Below are 22959 nucleotides of genomic sequence, written 5' to 3'. Positions count from 1 at the left end.
AAAGTTGCATTAGGAAATTTGTTGTGGGAGGAAAAGTGTAAATGTTTAACACCTTGTTTCACACCCCTGCTTAACATCTTCTGGTTTTTGTTATGAATGAAAACACTTGCAAGCCTATCTCATAGGAGATAACCTGCTCCTGTTTATAATTTCAAGAAAAGAATAACAGTAACCTTCACTGTGTGATCACTTCCATTAGAGTTTGCTGAGGTATCACAAACAGCAGGCTTTCGAAATAAATGTTGGCACAGGTATTCAGAAATTCACACTCTATATGTGATACATACACACAAAGCCTGTGTTTATTCTTCTCTTTGAAAAGCCTGAAGATTTATCTTGAGGAAATCCTTGGCTGACTGGGAAAACTTCCAAAATGTTTTGCAAGGTACATCTGAATTCTTTGCCTACATCCAGTTCATGAAGCTTTGGGGATTAGGAATAGAAAATAAGCTCTTAGGAACAATCAAGATCAGTCAAGAAATACAGGGGAAAAAAACAACAGAACAGCCTTAGTATCTATATAAGACAAATATTTCAAAATATTAACAGTAATAGGGAGAAGTAGAAAAATGGCATAATTTCAAGAATTTTGAAATGCTGTGATAGCTTACTGCCAGGTTGGAATTCTCCCATTTTTGCTTGATGCAACAGTGAGCAGTGTGTAACAGAAATGGGTAGAGCGTGCTTATTGCCTAGGCTGACACTTATTATATACTCTCTGAAACATTTCCACAGAGTAACCTGAGCTTCAGTATAGTTTTCGTAGAAATGCATTACAGGAAGTGAAGGACAGATGTGTTCCCCAGTTCCTTCCAGGAACTGAGGTTAAAAGCGCTGAAACTACACATCCTTTGAAGGTGAAGGTAGCTGAAGGAGGTTTAAAGCAAAACATTTTGATTTATTTTGGAACCTGCACATTTGAATTTCAGTTAACTGTAATAATGCTTTAGGATTTGAAAACCAGTAGCTTTATAGAGGAAAGAAGCCCAGATTATTACCCAGTGAGAAGATATCAGAATTCAGCCATTTTATGTTTTGTTTAGCAGCAGTAAAGGACACCTGTAAGAAACGAAGTTTTGGTAGTTCTCTGCATGGAGAAAACTCTGTGCTGAGCTGAGAACTATTCTTCTACCAGTGTTCAGCTGTAGACGCATAACCTGAGCATAAAAGACTTAGAAGTGATTTTTCCAGTATTTTAGCACATTTTTCTTATTTTTGTGTGTATTTTTCTACTTTTACACTCTGATTTTAAATTCCCAAACTAGTCTACTTTTGAGCAAATATTAGACCAAGATATTTCACTTAAAGCTTTTAAAAGCTTTCAAAAGTTACTAATAAACAAATGACAGCTGAACGTAAAGGAAAAAAGGGGAATTAGATTCACTAATACTCTTTTCAATCTGGCTTAAAAATATCTTTATTACTGGCTAAAGAATTTGCATTCCATCTATACTATGTCTATTAGATATCTAGGAAGTAAACTATTTTACAAATATATTAACATTTTATTGGAACATTTACCTTCTTCAGTTATGTCTATAAAGCACTGTATGCTACAGCATTCCTGATCTTTTACAAAATACGTACTTGTGCTAAATGAAGTAAAGTGTGATTTCAGTGACTGTTTGCAACTAATAGAACAACTAATAGTAACCAACTTGATGTGCTGTAAAAGCTATTCATATCATTTTGGTATATGGTCTCTGAGGTTTTTAAACCTGTACGTATGGTAAATCTGCATTTCCTGTAAGGTTAGTTAAAATGTCAGTCCTTTAAAATCTTGCGTCTTTGAGGACTAGAAACAAATATTCTGAAAACCATTGGGACGCTGACAATGTTTAATGACTAGAAGGAAAGGCTCCCTCCCCTTTGTAGCTCTGCAGAGTGGCATAATACTGATTCTTAAACCCAGTGGTCAATCTTTTTGGTTAAAAAATTGGGGCCAGTGTAACTTGGGGAGGGAAATGCTGTAACAGAGGATGTTGGTGAGGAGGAGGAAACCTATTAAGGTGACAAAATAATCTTACAGCTCTTGGAGGTGTGTTGTGTTCAAAACACTTCTGGCAGAAATGGATTAGTAGGTAGAGTACAAAGTTAGAAGTGTGTGGTAAATACAATTCATTTCCTGCCTCTGAGTTTTATCACAGGGATAGCACTTCTGTGTATCTCTTTTGAGAGAACTGGAATCATGCAGTGCTGTCTACACTACCATCTTAAAGGATTTATTTTCCGAATCCCTTGTGATTCTTAGGGAAGGGACAGTGCAATATCCCTGTCTTTCGACCAGGTGTCCTACTAGCAGTCCTGCATGAATTCATGTAAGGTAATGTGGCTCACTTGTATAGGTTAGTACTGTGGTTCCCAAAGGAGTCAAAGCAGGACAAATAGCTTCAAACTCAAGCGTGCAGCAGGTTGTACTTTTCTGTCTTCCTACATTTTCATCCCTTTCTGCTTCTACAGTTGTGCTTACGTTTATCGCCATGATTTGCATTAGTTTTTAAATGTGCCTTGATATTCACTTTGTGTTTTCGTGACTTTGTTTCATTCCTCATTATGTCCATTGTGAACTACGGTGGATTGGTGATTCTTTAACAGTCATTGAAATAAAATGTTAGATTGAAATTTGTTTTAAAAAACAAACTAAAAAAAAAAACACACTACAAACACACAAAACAGAAACTAAATGATAAATATATCACAAAGCTAAACAACATATTTCAAGTCTGATCAAATGAAACGTTTTCTTCAATATTACTTTTGTTACTCACTTTGGTGAAAACATGCACAAAAGAAAACCCCAAATAGTTTCAGTAACACAACAAGGTTATTATTATTTTTTTTATGTTTTTGGCTTATCCAGCATGTCCCAAAATACTAATTATCTAGATCTATCACCAACCTTCTGTTTTCTGTCTGATGCCAGGGCTCAGTCCCTTTCCTAAAAAGCTCAATTTAACAGAAAAACAACCGAAGGAGAACAAATAGGCTGTCTCATCCATGAAGGGTGATTATAAGTCTTGGACTTGCTTTAAAAAAAAAAAAAAAGGCAAAGACAAATCTTCGTCACTCACTTCAGCCTGTGGCCCTTTTGAGTTATGGATCTTTCATAACCAGGGAAGGAGCTTAGCACTTGCCCTTCATGGGTGAAATAGCCTGTTCATATTCAGGAACAGGTAGCAAACAATTATAAATGGATTTAAAGAGATGCCAAGATTATAGTCAGGAAACATCAATTATTATAAACTGCATGTAGTTTCTTCCTTCCTTTCTCATTGTATTTCATATACAGGATCTAGCAACGATACCTATCTGCTTAATATTGAATACAGCCACAGAATCATTAACAAGGCTACAGAAATATAATTATTTTAAGGTATTTTAACAAATATATTTTTATTAAAAAAGAAAAAAATGTTTCCACAAGGATGAAGTGGACAAGTCACTGTGGTACGTTTTGGCAACGTTTTACTGGTGTCTGACCATGATCATGTTTGGCAGGACTACAGTTAGTGCAAGGCACCATACATTAGGCTGCCTGTGACTGAAAGAGAAATAAAGTACTTTTTGGTGTCTGAATTGCCATGAGTTACAGTGCTTTAATAGCACCATAGTTTCTGCTTGCCTGTAGATTTATTTTGTGTCTTAGTTATAGTAACGTGAGGATGGTGAGGCGAAGGTGTGTCCTTACTCAAAAATTGATTGTGAAAACATAGAATCATTTCTGTCATATCCTATCATGCCACTACGGACAACAGTGTCCTCTTGAAGCTTGATTTTTCCTGACAACTCCGACAGAGAAGACAACTCTTCTTTTTTCGCAAGTAAAAACTAGAAAATACAACCTAGATTCACCTGAATTAACATCACGCTCTTAACTGAGGCCTGCTCACAGTCACTGGAGAGACTCAAATAATCTGGTCATTCTGTTGATTAGGATCCTAGCCTAGATGTCTCTATTAGCTCTCTACAGTCACTAGGAATGATTCTCATTCTATGAAATTTGCCATCTTAAGTTCAAATTTAAATAATGGCCTGAAAGTAGGAAGTTTAGTTAGAGATAATTAATATTCAAATGGCACCTGCATGAAGTGGACTAGAGTCAACCTGTCATCTTTCTCAGCTGCTAGCCTAAGAGAACATCATTACTAGGGCACAAAGTAAAATAGCCTGAGGCTTCTTTAGGATATGATTTTGCAGGGGTATTGTGTAAGAATGAAAGCAGGTGGAAGTGAGTGGATGGTAGCTGTGCGAGGCAGTGATACTGTAGTTAATGCCTCAAGAAAAGAGAAAGCAAAGAACAAGAGTCCAGGATGAAAGGGAAGTTCCCAGGAGATGAAACAGTGGCAAAGGTATTCCTGCCAGTACATGCAAAGACACACCTGGAATAGCACTATTCTTACTTTTGCTAATTTACTGATAATATATTCTGAAAATAACATTCTGCTATATATTAGTAGTAAAAAATTCTATTTTTCCTGTTCTGTTTCCTCTTTCCTGCTATGGAATTGAACAAGCTAAGAGGAGTATCAGATGAAGAAGGCTGAGCAGCTGTTGCTTGACTCTCTGAAAAGCCTGCAGTGCAGAATGACCGTTCTTGCAAAAAACACAAATCGTTTTCTGACAACTCAAAGTGGAAAGAAAATAACCTTAAAAAAAGCAAGTTCTCTCTAAATATCTAGTTATATTAGCTGTAAAGTAAATCCATTTGTTTAAGCAGTATAATACCAGCACAGCAGAAGATTATCTTGACTACTTCTGAAGCTCTCTAGAAGTGAAGTTTGCATGACTCTCAGCAGGGAAGGAAGCTTGAAGGGTCTCTTACTTCAGCTGTTAACTTAAAGCATTAGAGAAGTAGCTGGTAGGCCCATGAGGTTCTTAATGACTGTTTTGCTTGATATTTCAAATGTTGTCTTTCATGTACGAAAAAAGCTTTTGGCTTACTTTATGAGGTAACTCTTTATATCCTATTGAAACAGTTCTATATATCTGCTGTGTGTCTTGAGGTTGCATCTGTGTGCCTTTATTATATATATTAGTGTGTATACATATATTTGTTTTTATATATGCATGTGCATATTTGCACATATGCATAAATACATATGCATATGTGCAAATATGCACATATGCATCCCATATCCTGGGGTGCCTCAAGCACGGCATTGCTAGTCAGTTGAGGGAAGCGATTGTCCCGCTCTGCTCTGTGCTGCTGCGGCCTCACCTCGAGTACTGTGGGCAGTTCTGGGCACCACAGTACAAAAAGGACATTAAACTGCTGGAGAGTGTCCAGAGGAGGGCAACGAAGATGGTGAAGGGCCTAGAGGGGAAGACATAGGATGAGTGGCTGAGGTCACTGGGCTTATTCGGCCTGAAGAGGAGTCTGAGGGGGGACTTCATCGCAGTCTACAACTTCCTCGTGAGGGGGAGTGGAGAGGCAGGTGACCTATTCTCCGTAATCACCAGTGATAGGACCCGTGGGAACGGTGTTAAGCTGAGGCAGGGGAAGTTTAGGCTGGACATCAGGAAGAGGTTCTTCACTGAGAGGGTGGTTGCACACTGGAGCAGGCTCCCCAGTGAAGCAGTCACTGCACCAAGCCTGTCTGAATTTAAGAAGCGATTGGACTGTGCTCTTAGTCACATGGGCTAAACTTTTGGGTAGACCTGTGCGGTGCCAGGAGTTGGACTTGGTGATCCTTATGGGTCCCTTCCAACTTGGGATATTCTATGGTTCTATATACACACACACACATCTGTGCATTTTAATGTATATAGGTACATCTGTAGTGATTTATTCAATTTTTCGTTTCAATTCATTTGCTTCTCTGTTTTCTGCATCATGAAGTAGACCACCTACATACGTGTTTGAAATGGCTTTGTCAGTTGCCACTATAGTATTGAGGTGGTAAATGTACACTACTTATTAATAGATTTCAGCAACTGTCTTTGTTATGCTCCTGGGTCTAATTCTTGGCAAGAGCAAATTGGTGAAGCTGTTAAAATTGTTACATTGACTTTCCTGAAGCATTTTACTTGCTCTGAGGGTTTTGGCACGAAAGGCTTGTAGCTGTAACCATGAACAAGAATGTACAAAAATCCGCAGAGCACGTCTGATAACTGAAACAACAGAAGGATGTTTTTTGGTCTTTTATGGTCTTTTACCCTCCTTTTTCAGGCAGTACTGTGTAAGCCTCTCAAAGCAGGTTCCTTGCGTGTACCTCTTCCCCATGGTGCAGGACAATGCTTAAGTCATGAAAATAAAGTGAGCTAACGCTGCAGGGGACACAGGTATGGTGTAGAAATAGTAGATGCTAGTTCAGTAACTGTAGTGGAAAAATCCAATGTTTTTTCTTTTCTTTTCTTTTTTTTTTTTTTTTAATAGGGAATACAGCAGGAGTCTTTCTGCAAGTAAGGAGATATCAAGGAAAAGAAACTTTTCCTTGCAGGTTGTAGGCTTTTTCATACTCTGTGAGCTCCAACCAAAGGTGGCACTAGGGGATCACAAGAAGCAGTCTGTAAATACACCACTGTGTTCTGCATTCTCTCCCTGTAGTTGCCTTCTCTCCTCAACTTCTTTTCTTCGATATGTTTTAAGTTGATATTTTCTTAAAACGGACAAGTCTTGTCAATTTGAAGCAGATTGGAAGTACAGAGAGAGGGATGGGGAAGGGGAGGTAAAGTAGAAGTCAATCTTCTTTTTACAGTTTTGTGCTTAATCCTGAAGGGAGATCAACTACCTATGTGTCTATCTGTGCAGGATGGTGTTAATTCTGGTTAGAGATATATCTCGATTAATTTAGGGTTCAAAAATCCTCCATGAGAGACGTGTAAAGATAGCAGTAAGTTCTTGTCTACATCATAGCTGACAGAAATTTCAGAAAACACTTCATTTTCACGAGGCACTTTGACAGCTGGCCGCTGCCTGTGTCTTTGGAAAGTCCTATCAGCTACTTTCTGCTTATCTGCCTTTTAGGTTGAGATTGAATCCTGGAGAACAGGGTACATGCTGCTGCTAGAAACACTTTGGGAGATACTGAATTACTAAACTTTGTGTAAAATTAACCTGGAAACTGCAGGTGATGCAGCAGTCTACTTAAATAGTGTGCTTCCTGTGGGATTTTAAGAAAATCACTCTCTCTCTGTTTTGTTTCCCTGTCTGAGGACTGATTCTTCCTCCTTCATGAGCTGTGAAGACACAAAATCAGTTCTCGTGCTTGCTGCAGGTCTAGGTGATATATAAGTATCTACATATTCTATTGTGTCTGCCCCACATCCTCATGGGGTTGTTGTCTTCTGTTATTCAGGGCATGTTGTGGTCTGATCAGTAAATGTTTAAGGTGGAATGATTGTGAGCAAAACCCCCAAACTGTTTCTGATCAGCTTCTCCCTGCATATCTCTGGGTGTGTCTGGCCTTCACAGATTCATAGGTTTTAATCCTGTCTTTGACACACATCTGAATGAAGTCATTGCCTCCAATTCTTAGAACTGTTCAATAGTTCAAAATACTTTTTTTTTTTTTTTTTTATTATTATTTTAAAAGGACCACTGAATTCAATGCATGTTATACGCCTTAGGGCTGTTGAAGATCCCAATGGAGAAATAGCATCTTTGGTAAGTGAATTTGATCCTGAATGCCTTTGCCTCATATTTCTTAGAAGTAAATGAGGAAATTTTATTTACCTATCTACAAGATGGTTGAATGCCATGACTAAATAATATATGTGAAATATTACTAATTTTAATCCATATGAAATGGGTTTTGTAGACCATCACCAAGTTAAGAGAATGTATGTACAAATTAGGTTGATTAAAGAACAGTCAGTTCTTAGTAAATAATATAAAATCATCTTCATATATGTCCCTCTCTTCCAGTGCCCTCTTTCGTTTTTACTTGTTCTTGACAGCAATGTAACAGGTGAGATGAGCGCTGCTTGCGTCAGAGCACAGCAGCCTGCCTTATGCTATGTACCAGTGAAGAGGTGAGAACACCAGGCTTTGCCCAGTATTTCTTTTGAGGTGCGTTTCATTGCATAACTCCATCATAACCAAAGCTGCATCACTAAATTTTTAGTGGGCAAGGCATCGTGTTGTCCATCCTAATGTGATATCTGTGCTCCCTGCCTCTGCTTGGGGTGTTTTATGTTACAGTACTTGCTTCTGTCAAGTATTCATAAGCACAAAGGGTTAATATTTTACAGTTGAAATGGTGACTGCTTCTCTTAAAATTATGAGATAATGTTCTCTGCCCCCAGTACATGTTCTCAGAGCTACTTGTGCATTGCCAAGATCTTCCTGAAATGTAGGCAGCGTGCCACCTCAGCGTTTGCAGTGTGAGAGGAATTTCTGATGAACTGGATAAGAGGAGACACTCCATCGTGTGTGTGTGGGGGGAAAGCCAGCCCTCCAAACAAGTGTGGGAAAGCATGGAAAATTTCAGTTTTGTATAGGTTTCTTCCCCTTTCCTCCCTCCCACCCTCCACAGCTCTTTATTTGTTTAAAGAATTTGTATGGTATGTGTGAACTATACAAGTAAATCCCTCCCCCCTGCCATGTGCTAATGACAGAGTGTAAATCACTACCATGTGCCATGTTCTCTGTTCTGTTTACCAGATCACAGTAAATTCATGCTAGTAATGTCAGGGGCCTGACAGAAACTCACAAAAGCAAAGGGGCTATTCAAACCTGGCCTTGAATCTTAACCTTGGTGTGATAGAGAGGCTGTTTGATGTCTGGGAGACACTGACTGTCAAAAGTGCTTGACAGTGTCTATTGGCAAAGTAACAACATTTCAAATGATCATGTATTTTTCTTCTGAGAGAAATACCATTTTTAAAGAGCTGAAGAGATCATTTTCTGATATAAATGGATGGGATCGTGTGTTCCCTAGCTGAGTTTCGTTTCCTGGGCCTTTACCAATAAAGGACCTGAACTTAGGCCCGTTGCAGGAAGAAAATGCAATTGTCACATAGTCATCAGTGCACAGTATTGGTGTAGTTCTGGTGTGTGAGAGCATAGTCCTGTTTTCAGAGTGATCACTGGGCTTTGGAGGGAAAGTGTGTGTGGGCCTGGTTTATGTCACAGGATTGGGCCATACAAAATTCAGATACTGCATGCGACTGTGTTTTCTGCCTCCCATTTGGGCAGATCTTGGAGTTAGGAATCCCATTTCTTAAAAAGAAAAAAGGATAAAACATGGTAAAGTTTTCTGAGGATTCATGTGGCTCTGTAGTTAGCAGGGAGATGAAATTAAAGCCAAACTTCCTTTGGTTTTCCTTTAAACTCAATTTTCAGAAAGTGTAAGTCATCCATCCCTCATATTTTTTTGGGCTACTAAATATTTAAAGAGCACGTATATATCATCTGGATACCTTCTATTACTTTCTGTGCAATTCTGATTCTTTTTGATATAGTGGCATAAGACAGACTTCTTCAGTTTCCTTTTAAGAGCTGTTGAAGAGTCAGACTTGCCAGGATTTTCTGATCCAAAGCCCTCTGAAGTTGATTAGTGACAACTTTCTTGTATCTCAGTGGTCTTGGCTAAGGCCCCAAGGTAGCAAAGGACAGATCTTTAGAGTGAGCTTGAGAATGTAGGTTTATGGTCCTATTAAGACGAAGCTGCTCTCCTTACAAAGCAGTCTTTAAAAAAAAAATGAGCTGCTTGTGTAGAGAATGTCCACTCACGTAAGACATATTCTGTGTTTGTAATGATACAAGGATTTTGTTGTTTTATGTCTGTCTGCTTTACATCCTGAGTTTTCTGAATCTCTTCAAGTACATAGTGCAAAGGTAGAGGTGGTAAGGAAGAAGTTTTGAGAAATATGGAAGACAATAAGGAAGTCAGAAGGAAACACTGATAATGAGATGGGCCATCAGAGCTGTTCCTTTATTTTCCAACCCACCAACGAATTGTGATTTTTACCATATGCCATAATGCTGATGATCTTCTAAACTTGTCAGCAATGTTTACCATGTTTCTTCAAAATTTTTGGTTACTACTGACTTGACAAAACGGATGCTTTAAATGTGGGTGATATGGTCAGCTGCTAGGTTAAAATGATGGACTTTCTGCTTTCTGACAGGATTAGAAGAAGAGTTCAGGACTTTAAATGAGTTAGACTATGGGTGAGGTAAGGAGAACATGAGCTAATTGGGGGAAGAAAATCAAAATGTAATCTTGACATCGATAAACTAAGATTAATTGGCTGTCTACCAATTTTGTCTTACCATACTCCAACCAATTCCATGTGCACTCTGGTACTGAAATGCTTCCAGGCTTGCTCTACAGAGCAAATGTATAGACTGTATGAATAATCTTGTTCATGCCTGAATACTTGGTCACATGTAGGGAGTTCCTCCCTACACATTGTACAGATGATACTCGTATGAATAGCTCCTAGAAAATCTAATGAAAAGGATTACAAAAACTACAAATATTAGAGATAAGTTTGAAGAACATTAATTAGTCTGTTTGTAAAATATTTTTTAGTAAAAAAACAACTGACCAACCCCCCCCCCCCCCCCCCCCCCCCCCCCCCCCCCCCAAAAAAAAACCAACACACAAAGAACATCAACAGCAACAGTACCCCTGAGTTTTAATGGGCACATGCTCAGCTGAATGAAATGCTCAGTATGAAAGGCTTTGAAGGTCCAAAAGTAGAAAGAAATGTATAGCAAATACTAATAAGACCACTGTAGAAAATCTGGCAAGTCAAGACATTCTTACAGATGGTCTTCAAAATCTCCCTTTTTAGTGTACAAAATTTGGCATTTGACCTTTTACAGGTTATGTGAGTCCCCTGATAAATAATGGGGGGCAGGGAGGGAATGGGGGGGGGGGGGGGGCTATTTTTTGTGGAGCTTTTTCAGTTAATGTAAATAATGTAACTGCAGAGGAGTCAGAGAGAAGCTAATTTTATATTCGGTTGCGAATCTTATTAGGCCTGTAGGTAGGATTCACTCCTTGCTCTTGTGAATTACTTGCTATTCAGGGAAGCGTTCCTGGGAATATCTCTGAGTCATTTCATTTTTATACCAAAATAGGACGAAAATATTTTTTTGAAATATCTGTGTTCTCACTAGTGTAAAACCTTTGCTTGATCAACTCTACCATCTAACAATTGGTTTTACTCTGACTCAAAACCAGATAAGAATTTTAAAAACAATCTGTATGAAACCACACTAGGCTATAATAAGATGCAGGCAGAATTTAATAAGAGATAATGCTCTGGGAAGCAGTAATTTTCTATTCTTTGGTATTTAAGGTAAAATTTTGAAATAATTATGTTGAGCTGTAGCTTTTTTTTTTTTAATGGAAATAAACAGTCCTTCTTTCCTCCTCTTTGCCCTCAGGCTTACATTCTTACTTTTGTCTCCTAGGGAGATGAAGGAGGAAAGGAAATCTTCTTGAGGATAACAACATTTTCCCTCAAGGATTTACTCTCTTGGTTTATGTAACATAATTTTACCCTATATTCTGTTGTCTTTGCATGGAGTGGCCTAGACTTGGAGTAGAGCAAACAATAACAGTCACCTGTGGTTCCTCTCTGTAGTTATATCACGTTTTATGTCTTGTTATATATTACCCAATGCTTTTGACCAATAAAAACACTTTAGACAGCCCACACAGTCTTTGTGATTAGGGCTTCAGAAGCATATAGGGATAAAAAAAAAAAAGTGTTTTACCTCTTGTTGCAATTTGATGTACAGATTGGTATGTAAACACAGAATGTTCTCAGCATGTGGCTTCTCACACTCTGAGACTCCCTGTTTTTCCTAACCTTGGGTCAGCTTCAATTTCTGGTTGCTTAAGAGAAGCTCAGGTTCCTGCCTGGAATTCAGATGATGGTGACATATTTAGATTGTTACACAATTTCATAGGCTATATTGTAAAACTTACACCTTCATATGATGACAAACAATGGCGAGCTCCCTCATCAATGTTCATTTCTGCAGACAGATCCCAGATGATTTTTTTGAGACAGGGTCTACAGATAAAACTATGAATAATGTTGTGGTCTTACATGCCAATGTTATACTATCAGAATTTTAATGCAGTTGAATACCTAACAAAAGTTAGGTAACTATTTCTACTCTCACTCTACAGATGAGAAAATGAATTAAAGGGATGATGTTTTATATCTTCAAAATGTGATAGGTGACTGATTTAAGTTAGTACCTTTAAGATTTTGTGAACTTTAAGGAAAGTGTATCCTCAAATTTCTTGGATGGTTACAAGAATGATTTGGGTTTTTTTGGTTGCCCTTACAATTATGGCTTTAAGAAGCACGCATTTCTACAGAGACCGAGAAGAGTGTAAATGTAAGTTGTTATTTATACTTCCAGGCAATTTTCTGTCCTTTAAGTTCAAGTATTTGTGTTTTCTTCCTTACAGAAATTACATCTGAATAGTCATGTTCAATTATTCCAATATGTGTTCATCTTAGTCTATTTTACTGCCTCTTTCAAAAGTAAGAAAGAATAAGGTTGTTTTTTCCGATGTTTGCAAAATATGCAACTTATTGTCTCTTTCAGACAACTGAAAATCACATTCAAGGTTAAACAATTGTTCAAAATATCTTAGAGTGCAATTTGGTAAGATGCTGATTGCCCTCAGTCTGTCCAATTCTCTAGAATGACTGATTTCCCAGCAATTTTATGGTATGTACAGGATCAGGACCAAAGTGGTTTTTTTTTTCATTTCCCAGTTGGATATATCTTAACCTAGCATCTTAATAAAAAGGAAAACACACACATGTCCACCCCCCCAGAAAAGAAAGGACAAAAAAACAACCAAACAAAAACCATCCACACTTATTTCTGGAGGTTTCAGTCTACGTGATGAAGAGACAATGGAATTCCATACTAACTTTTAGCATTTTGTTTTCGAGAGAGAAACAGGCAGACTACTACTGAGATGTTTGGAAAAGGTGCTTTGTTCAGACTGCAATGTGAAGAAGCTGCAGGTCTTTCAATTATGCAAGAATTGTGTGAATGGTCAGAATCTAAGAAAAAAAACATAAATCCATTAATCTGATCGGAACACACAGATGTTGCTTTTGAACAAGATGCAGATATCGTCTCATTTCTTTTCGAATCAGCACTGTTTGATGAGGTCTTGTGGAATTGCTGATTTTACAAGGTAAGCAGTAACACACACTAGTTCCTATGGGGGCAAAACCAAGCTTTGGAACCAGAGCATAAAAAAAAAAAATAAAATACAAGGTTAGTTATGGTAAAGAGATTTTCATTTGAAAGCTAGCCATGGTTCAGTAAAAGACTCATGCTGAACCTGAAATTTTGCCTGCTCTGTGTGTCACGACATTAAAGTTTATGTGAGCATGAAGGCTAAGCCTGTCTAAAATGATTTATTAGGTGTAAGTCAAGAGCACTAAAGATGATCGGAAAGACCAAAAGTCATGAGAATATTCACAAACATAGAACTACTGAGTTTGGCTGTTCCTTCTAGGAAAAATACAGTGGTAATTTCAGGAAAACCTAACATGCACGCAGGAGAAGAAATAAATATTATTCTTGCCTGTAAGTAACTTTCTGTTGTTTACACCTGCATGCTAATATCACGTATGTTATAAAAACAGTGCAACAAGGCTTAGGACAAGCCCTGGAATAGCAAGATATAAGAAGTGTGTTGTATGAATCACTTGTAGTTATTGCACAAAGAAGAAAACATGCCAAAGGGCACTTTGTCCTTTCTTCTCACTGCTTTCTTGAAGGCAGGGCTCTGAGGTGGGGATTATAGGATGTTTAATAGAGCTGCTGTATTCTGCTAAATGTATATTGTGTTAAATGCAAGTTTTCAGTCTGTCTTCTGTCTTATTTGGAAGCTAATGCAAGAATCCAGAATAAATAGCTGCATGTAAATTCAGCATCCTGGTCTCCTGGTTGTCCAAACCGGCAAGCCAAGGAGAGCTTACAAAGACTCCAGTATGACTTGCTTCCCTTCTAAAGGGGTTAGTTGTGCACTGCCCCCTGCCTCTTGGCATAGGCATAGCTTGTAACGTTTCTGCATTGTAAGTGGTTTAACAGCAACACTGTTAGAAGTAGGCCATTCTGTATGTGCTGTGGCCTTAATGTGATGAAAAGAAGTGAAGTGGAGATGAACAAGCAAGTGAGAAAATAGGAAGTGTATTTCTCCTTTCCCAAAGGAAATTCATGTGTTTTTAGTATCCTAGGTTAAGGAGGACAGTAAACAGAATCTGGAAAATTCTTGATAAGAGACTATAAAGCATGTGTCTTCTATGTAACGAGATAATCTTTCCTAAGGATAAAATGTTCGCTTCCATCTTGCACCTGGTTCAAATTCATTTGTACAGAAAAGTGTACTTTCAGGGAATAGTTGAATGACCTTTTTCCCCTTTTCAAAAGCATACGTCATGGCCACTGTGAAGTGGCATTGTAGTTCAGTATATCACAGAATCACAGAATGGTTTGGGTTGGAATGCACCTTAAAGATCATCTAATTCCGACCCCCCTGCCCTGGGCGAGGACACCTCCCACCGGACCTGGTTGTCCAAAGCCCCATCCAACCTGGTCTTAAATGCTTCTGGGGATGGGACATCCACAGCTTCTCTGGGCAGCCTGTGCCAGGGCCTCACCCCCCTCTGAGTGAAAAATTTCTTCCTTATATCTAATGTAAATCTACCGTCTCTTAGTTTAAAGCCATTCCCCCTTGTTCTATCGCTGCATTCCCTGATAAAGGGTCTTTCCCCAGCTCTCCTGCAGACCCCTTTAGGTACGGGAAGGCCGCTGTGAGGTCTCCCCGGAGCCTTCTCTTCTCCAGGCTGAACAGCCCCAACTCCCTCAGCCTGTCCTCATAGGAGAGGCACCAGCCCTTTGACCATCTTTGTGGCCCTTCTCTGGACCTGCTCCAACAGGTCCATGCCTTCCTTGTGCTGGGGACCCCAGAGCTAACGCAGTACTCTGGGTAGGGTCTCACCAGAGCAGAGTAGGTGGAGAGAATCATCTCCCTTCACCTTCTGGCCATACAATGATATATATCTGCTGTAGGTGACCTAGGACTTCTGTGCATGAGTGTGTCTAGTGACCAGCATTCTCAAATAGAAGCTAGTTTCTTGTGCTCAGGATCAGTTACTATTTTTATTATGCCATATTAGTTTGGATAGTAGTCTGCACTGCTAACAGTAAACCAAAAAATATAGCTGCATGAATGTTTCTCATTTGTCTAGAATTACGCGCTAGTCTTCAGCATCCTTTGGAAACAGGTAGTTGCCCTAGCCCTGAGACAATGCTGGCAGACTTGGAACTGACACAGAAAAGGCAGCTCACAGTTACTTACAAAGGCCATCTTGGCTGCTGGGACTTTCTGGAGCCTGCTTCTATAAATATATAACAATTCAATTTTGTAATTGCCCTTGCCCATGTGACTTCAATTTGTCTATATTTTTATCCTATAGCATTAGGTCTTAGAATCTTGAACTGGTATGGATTCTTTTAATGAATACCAATCTCTCCAGATATTGAGAAGCAGCAATTAAGTCATCAGAAGCAGATGGGGTATGGAATAAAGTGAAAAATGAAAGTTCTTTTCAGGAAACTTGCTTTGCTTTTAATTCAGTGTTGCTTGTGCTGAATAATTTCCTTTAATCACCTGATCCAATAAAATTAAATTAGAGATCTGATTTCAAGAACTTTTGAGTCAGACTGTTTGTGCTTCTTAAAAGTATCAGGGTGTTGTAACTGAAAATAGACTGCTATTGGGGGTGGATCTGGAAGGTTATTTCGTACTGCCTGACCATACATGCCCTGAACTGCACAAATCACTGAAAAAACTGGAAAGGGAGTCTAATCTTGCTCAGTCATTCTCCTCTCAAAAAGAGAATCAGATTTGAAAGGTATAGACTGGAGTGATTATGTAGTTTCTTTGAGCTGGACAGACACTACTGCCTTACTTTCAGTGAGCGGTGATTGTAATCCCAATATCGAAGTTAAAGCATTTAAAGCACAGGCTTGGTTCCAACTATCCTGATGCAAAACGTTCCGCAAAGTACCTTGGTGTGCATTGCCACCTTAAATACTTTGTATTATTAATAGTTGTTAGTAGCTTATACAAGATATCTCTTATGTTTCCTTTAATTCATATAGAATTGTTGTTGCATGCTCTGTTGACAGCTTTGCCTGTGTGCTTTGCTGGCAGGGGCAGGACAGGAAATACTATCCTAGCACTTCTCTGTGTGCACAGGAATAGCTAGATGGCATGTCTTCCAATGTGGGGTTTACGCAATTGGGGTTGCATAACAACCCCAAGCAGCGCTACAGGCTGGGAGATGAGTGGTTGGAAAGCTGCCTGGCCGAGAAGGACCTGGGAGTGTTGGTTGATAGTCGGCTGAATATGAGCCAGCAGTGTGCTCAGGTGGCCAAGAAGGCCAACAGCATCCTGGCTTGCATAAGAAGCAGTGTGGCCAGCAGGGCTAGGGAGGTGATTGTCCCCCTGTACTCGGCTCTGGTGAGGCCGCACCTCGAGTACTGTGTTCAGTTTTGGGCCCCTTGCTACAAGAAGGACACCGAGGTGCTCAAGAGAGTCCAGAGAAGGGCGACCAAGCTGGTGAGGGGTCTGGAGAACAAGTCTTACGAGGAGCGGCTGAGGGAGCTGGGGTTGTTCAGCCTGGAGAAGAGGAGGCTCAGGGGCGACCTTATCGCTCTCTACAGTTACCTTAAAGGAGGCTGTAGCGAGGTGGGGGTTGGTCTATTCTCCCACGTGCCTGGTGACTGGACGAGGGGGAATGGGCTAAAGTTGCGCCAGGGGAGGTTTACGTTGGATGTTAGGAAGAACTTCTTTACTGAAAGGGTTGTTAGGCATTGGAATGGACTGCCCAGGGAGGTGGTTGAGTCGCCATCCCTGGAGGTCTTTAAGAGACGTTTAGATGTAGCCCTTAGTGATATGGTTTAGTGTAGGACTTGTTAGTGTTAGGGCAGAGGTTGGACTAGATGATCTTGGAGGTCTCTTCCAACCTAGACGATTCTGTGATTCTGTGTGCATGATGGGAGGATCTGTGAGAAAAGGGCAGCACACATCGACATAATGCTCTATTGCATGGATTCTCCTACAGGCAAATTCCCTTTGAAAGACATTCACTGGTACATGTTGACCTAAGGAAGGGGAACAGTAGGGAAGTGTAAGGCCCAGACCCATTATTGTGTGTTAGATGTTCAGAATAAGCAATGAGGGATATTTTAGACTCCAGGGGTTGCAGTGTGTCAGCTCTGCAGCTGTCTTGTAGGCTGGATAAGGAAAGGAGTCTTCCCTGCTGTATTTATCAGTACCTCACCAGGCTGCCTGGATGCTTCAGCATTTGCCTTTGAGGGTAAGCTCTTTTATTCTGCAGACAAAAAATGCTTGAAACAATAGAGAATTCTACCGAAGCATTCTGTACAAGCATTACTCTTGTTCTGATTGATTTCTGTGGCAGTTTGACCTCATTTTGAAAGAACAAATCCTGACTTATATTCAGTTAATCTCTATTTCTTTTTTTCAGATGTATTTAGCAGAGTTTATAACTGTCTTCATATCTGTGCAGGATCATGTCCTTGGTCACTTTTCCATGTAGATACTTTCAGTGTTTCAAATATAATGAATACCTCAGTAAACAACCCTAGAAAAATGCACTCTTGCACATGCGTACACACCCAATCAAGAGTATACTTGATTGTGTCTGTATACACGCTTTGGCTGTGTGGCCAAATACTTAAGTGCAACTGCTATTTTAAATAAAGAGTAGATTCTGATAGTCTTAGACTAGCTGTGGTTCTTTGGATCATCATATTCACTCAATTGAATAACTATCAATTTTAATAGGACCAATAGTGAGAAGAAGACTTCTTAAAATCAGGGCATTAAATAGTCTGTCTTAGTTAAGTGTCATATTCTGTATGCCTAAAGAATGTAAAGGTGCTTCAGACTGAGAGGGTAGAAAAGTAATTCACCCCAAATTCAGTCCTTTGTTGAAGTTAGAACAAGTTAAAAGTAACAGCTTCAAATAGCTAGAGATTAATTTCTTTTCTCTCTCTCACAGCTTCATCTGTACAAGGGAGCATGATGTCCCCATTTTAGCTTTGATTCTTTAGTGTTCTAGGTTTTGGCATAGGTTTAGGCTTAGTGCTGCAGTAGCCTTTGGTAGATTGTGTGATGACACTGTGTGAAAGTGTATGTTAGTTTGAGTACTTTGTGTGATGCTTTGCAAGCACACTCTCGTTCTTTCCAAATGCCTCTAGACAGGGTATGAAGATAATGAAGTGTTGAATCCTCTCTCCTTTTCAGGATTTGTCAGTGAAATCTGCTTACATGAACTATTATCTTATGGTCCACAGTGCTGCTTTCAGTACCTCTCATATGTAATGCATTAAATTTTTTTTGGAGCTGATGGTGATCACAGTGATCTGTGCAGCTCAGCTTCATTGGAGCTATAATTAATCCTTTCTGTTAAAACCAAATGCTCTGAAAATAGTTTCCTTCATTTACTACACCAGCCAAGGGAAAGCTCCTGAAACCTTTAATGATGCAGGTAATCCTATTACTGTCAATGCAAATACTCCATTATAGAAAGGCTGCAGAACTATAACTAAAACTAGCTGATTTTTTTTTCCAGGAAGCGTGTCAACATGTGAATATTTTGTAGAAGTGTATTGTCCTCCTGGGCAAAGGTTAGATATTCTCTGGAGCAGGAAAGAGGTCAGTGTTCAGAACAGTCGGTAGCACAGATTAAAGCATTCTGACAGGGACTTGGAGATGCAGCTTCAGATATTTACTTCAGGGGGAAAAAAAATATATATATATATATATATATATACACACACATACATATCCATGGTAAATGGTATAAGCATTGGGCTTCTACCAGTTATGGGAAAGTCTGTTCACCTTTCCAGCCCCCCGCTCTCCAGACTGAAAGGTTTTATTTTCATTCTACCACAGAGTGAGGTATCAAGGTCATATTATAGAACAGAATTCTGGTTTCCAGTGAGATCAAATGACATCTTTGTCTTGATCTCAATATACTCTTTTCCCAGCTGACAAGATGTCAGTAGGTGCTTAAAATATTGCTGTGTAGGGACTTCCTTTGAAAAACCTAAGAAAATGCCATCAGCTTTATTCTGTGTTCACAAGGGAAGTCTGAATCCTGGAAAGTAAATGGAGACTGATTTTCATTTTTACACTTCAAAACCGTGTTCATTCATATCTGTTTGGTCTATTCCTGCTGTAGCTGATTTGAATGCTAAAGCGTGCTAGATATCTGTTTGTAAAGCTGTGACATTCATCTTCAATATAATCGTGTAATTTACTCTATTAATGCCAGCTGCTACATTTGGTACAGGTCACCTGGAGTGTTTGCAACACTATATTATTTTTTCCTTGAACCTATTAGCTTCCGTGGATTTTTGGAATCCAAGAAGTCAGAACACTCCGCCTTCACAGTTAGGGAAGGTTTATTTTTGTCCACACATCTGAATGCTTTCTTAATTTGACAGAAGAAAAAATTCAGTGGGAGACAGACTTTCATTTTGCTTGAATATATTTTTTTATTTTTTCCAGAATTTCTCTTGACAATCCCAGGGTGGCCACAGGTAATGCTTTTTAGAGGGAGTTAGGCATTGTGGTGGGGGATTTACTCTCACCTATGTATGCCTGAGAACATTAGATTTAACTGGGTCGTTGAAGCTTGGAAGCTAAACTTATGTCCAACTGTGCAGAAGCAGTATCAATCATAACTGAACCTGGCAGTACTGCTTTATTTTTTTTATTTTTTTACTGTTCTATTTTTTAATCCTGCCTGTTCCCTCTGAGGCTTTGTGATACATGGTTGATAACCACACCTTGAACTCAGATCCTTCTCACGACAGTCCCTTCACGTGTTCTCTATTGTACGGAAATGCTTGGTTATGTGGATATCTCTGCATCATCATTTTCTTGGAGTAACCCCTTAGATTTTGCAAAGCAGCTGCTGTCTTGAAGAGGACGCTTTTTACCTGGCTGATGCCTGCCACTTCTCTTTCTTGTATGGTGGGTTTTTACTCCTGAGGTAAGAGTTCAAAATGTTTTGTGGTTCGGTTCTCTGGCAAACTTGGCTTAAGACATGCTCCTCCACCCCATCTTACCTAATGCAGAGGCAAGAATTAGAGGTGCATAGAGGTTTGTACGAGTTAGGACTATTTCACTCTGAGACAGCAGCAGAAAACTAAATGGTAATAGGAGTGATGGCCTCAGGAAACAAAACAGTTGAAACATGGTGTGAAGCATCTTTTCTGGAGCTGTGATTTTATTTATGTTTTTGAGCCATGGACGGTGACATGCCTCCTTCCAATTACTTCAGTCTCCAGTTAATTTTTCGTAATCCACAGGAAAATGCACTGTTTTAGCTGCTGTCCAAAAGAAAATAAACTAGAAAATTAAGATAAATCACAATGTTTTAAAATGCAGGTTTTAATAGAAGGCTGTGCTTTAAATACCAAAAGAGCTTTCCCTAGCTGAGGAGTTTCCAGGAGGTACAGTAAGTGCAGGCCTCTGACAAGCATATTCAGACTAGATTATTACAGCTATAGAAGCACAATTCCTCATCTCAGGAAAAACAACAACAACAAAAAAAAACCACTGAAGCAAACAAAACAACAAACAAAACTATTTTCCCTTGATAAATATGTAACAGTTTTACAAAGATTGGACCATAATGTAAGACAATTTTGACTAGCCAGGCACATTATTCAGGGTGATAACATTTTTTTTATATAGGTGATAACAATTAGGCTGTAGATTTTCAGAGGTGATACAGTAGTTACAGTGAAAATGGTTTAATTTCTCCATCTGCATCAGTGAGGGAAGTTGTAATCTTGCTTCTTCTGATGAATCAGATTCACTATAGCCATTCAAACAAATATGCAACTAGTTAGCGGAGCGCTTCATCAGGATCACTTAATGTGTCCCACGAGAGCTCTTCTGAATACCATAGTTCTAGCTCACAGCATATCTCACTGAGCATTTTCCAAATGATCAGACTTCCACAACGAGTTGAATGAGTGTTCATGGTCCATAAAGATCCTGTATGATCAGCAGTGGTTCACTACTTTGGATCCAGTCCTCAAGGGGGATTAAGTTGAAATTGGTTTGTACTTCTAGGAAAACAGCACAATTCGTGTTCTCCAAATTAGTAGTCAACCAGCATTGCTACTTTAAATGTACAAATCCTTCTTAATAGATTAAGAAAAATCCTATTTAGTTTTGGATGTTAACAGTTGTCTTATCTCTAATGCACTACTGTGAGCAGATCCATAGCCAGAAGTTCACGATAATTAGAAAAGGATTTTGTGTGTATGTGTGTATTACTTTCAACTTTGTGTTTAACCTCCCTGGATGTCTCATTGTTCCTGTCAAAAAGGGGCTTTCTTTTAGGCTAAACCCTTGAAACTACTTACCCTAATATTTATCCTCGTGTTATAATGCACAAAATCCCATTCCTTTAGAAAATCATTAGTGTGAGGCTGTGTCACCAAACTCTGAGGCCTGTCACTGTTGCAACTGATTGTTAATTTAAAGCATGTTTTATTCCTCAAATGATCTCTCTTGAAAAGAATCTCTCTGCCAGAGTTGTGTACTGCTTTGTTTTCAAAGTAATCATCTACAGTCCAGATTTCCTTTGGGAGGAGAAAAACAAACAAACAAAAATGAAAAGCTGAAGTAAAGAGCTTGAGCCAAACCCTTTCAAATTAATGAGTTAAAGACTTCAAACTTTAGTATTATTAACTGATGTTCAGGCATTAAGCTGCCTCCCATGCTTTCTTCTCCCTTGTTTGTTAAAACCTCTCTTGTTTTTGGGATCAGTTTTTACAAGTCTGAGCTTTTTGTCTTCATCAGAAATAATATGTTAAAGCTATTAAGTCAGCAAGGGTTGAACAGGTTTTTAGGCTTTTTTCCCCTCCCAGCCCTATATCAAAAAAATAAAAAAAAGGAAGGCAATAAGCAAGCCATGATGCCCTTTTAAGGAAACAGTAATCTTTTTTCCAGTTCTAACAAATTTCAACCACATTTGAACAGAAAAGATCACATTTCTGTGCTGTAGGTAGATGGCTCCAGCATTATTCATATGATTCTTTGTATATGTCTGTAGCAGCCCTTTAACAAGAGCACTGAGCCAACTCTGAAATACAATAGCACTCAGGGCTAACCTTTTATGTTTGTTTACTCATTTTTATGAGCCTTCCTCAGTTGTTTGATTCACAGGGCTGAAGCATGCCAGAAGACAGCTAGAGAACTTCATTGGGCTTTTTAAAAGAGAGGCCTACTTTTTAGACCTTGCAGTAGTAGGATACCTGAGCCTTCTTATGGAACATAAAATGTTTTGGTTAGTTGCTTGCTTTTTTTTTACCACCTGGCTGGTTCTTTAAAAGATCTCAGCTGTTGTGAATACCAGCATATCTTCATTGATTTTAGTAGGTCTCCACTATCATAGACCTGTTGAATATCTGTCCCAGAGATCACAGTTATCCTGTCTTTTGCGTGTTTCAGGATAAGAAAACTGAGGCACAAGGAGCAAATGAAAAGGACAGCTAGTTACATCCTATTAAACAGAAGCAGAGGCATACAACATTATAGCAGGCGTGTCCTTATGGACTGTATAAGAAGTCACAGACATGGACGAGGTGAGGAAAATGGCTTCTGTGGTCTTTGCCTCTATCAGTAGCATACGGTATGGCAGACTACACAAAATATTGTTTTAAGCTTCCCAGTTGCATATTCCTCTTGGGACATGAGCTTGTAGCCTTTGCAAAGATACTGTGCCAGATGTTAAATAGTACATGGGTGAACCAAAATATAGTCTGTAAACAATAGCTAGACAAAAAAAATTCAATTTATGACTTAAAGATATTGCATGTGAAGGTCACATAGGGGCCAGTGGGTATCAAGCCTAGTTCTGCTGGTCATAGAAAAAAGATTTAATAGG

The 22959-nt window shown here is 39.1% G+C and overlaps 1 protein-coding gene across 3 annotated transcripts in view; it reads left to right on the top strand.

Annotated features, from left to right (window-relative positions):
- Positions 1-22959, top strand: part of LOC106040346 (uncharacterized) — a 596086-nt gene that overhangs the window by 211775 nt on the left and 361352 nt on the right. For 2 of the 3 annotated variants that reach the window (XM_067002026.1, XM_067002027.1), the window contains one exon: positions 7536-7606. The exons of the other annotated variant lie outside the window; for it this stretch is intronic. In XM_067002026.1, the coding sequence (XP_066858127.1) occupies positions 7536-7606 (71 nt within the window). The remainder of the gene's footprint in view (positions 1-7535; positions 7607-22959) is intronic. 3 annotated transcript variants of the gene reach the window in all.

Source organism: Anser cygnoides, chromosome 9, assembly GCF_040182565.1.
Source record: "Anser cygnoides isolate HZ-2024a breed goose chromosome 9, Taihu_goose_T2T_genome, whole genome shotgun sequence".
Classification (NCBI taxonomy): Eukaryota; Metazoa; Chordata; class Aves; order Anseriformes; family Anatidae; genus Anser; species Anser cygnoides.
Note: the sequence above shows the minus strand (reverse complement) of the source record. Positions and strands in the feature narration are given on the sequence as shown.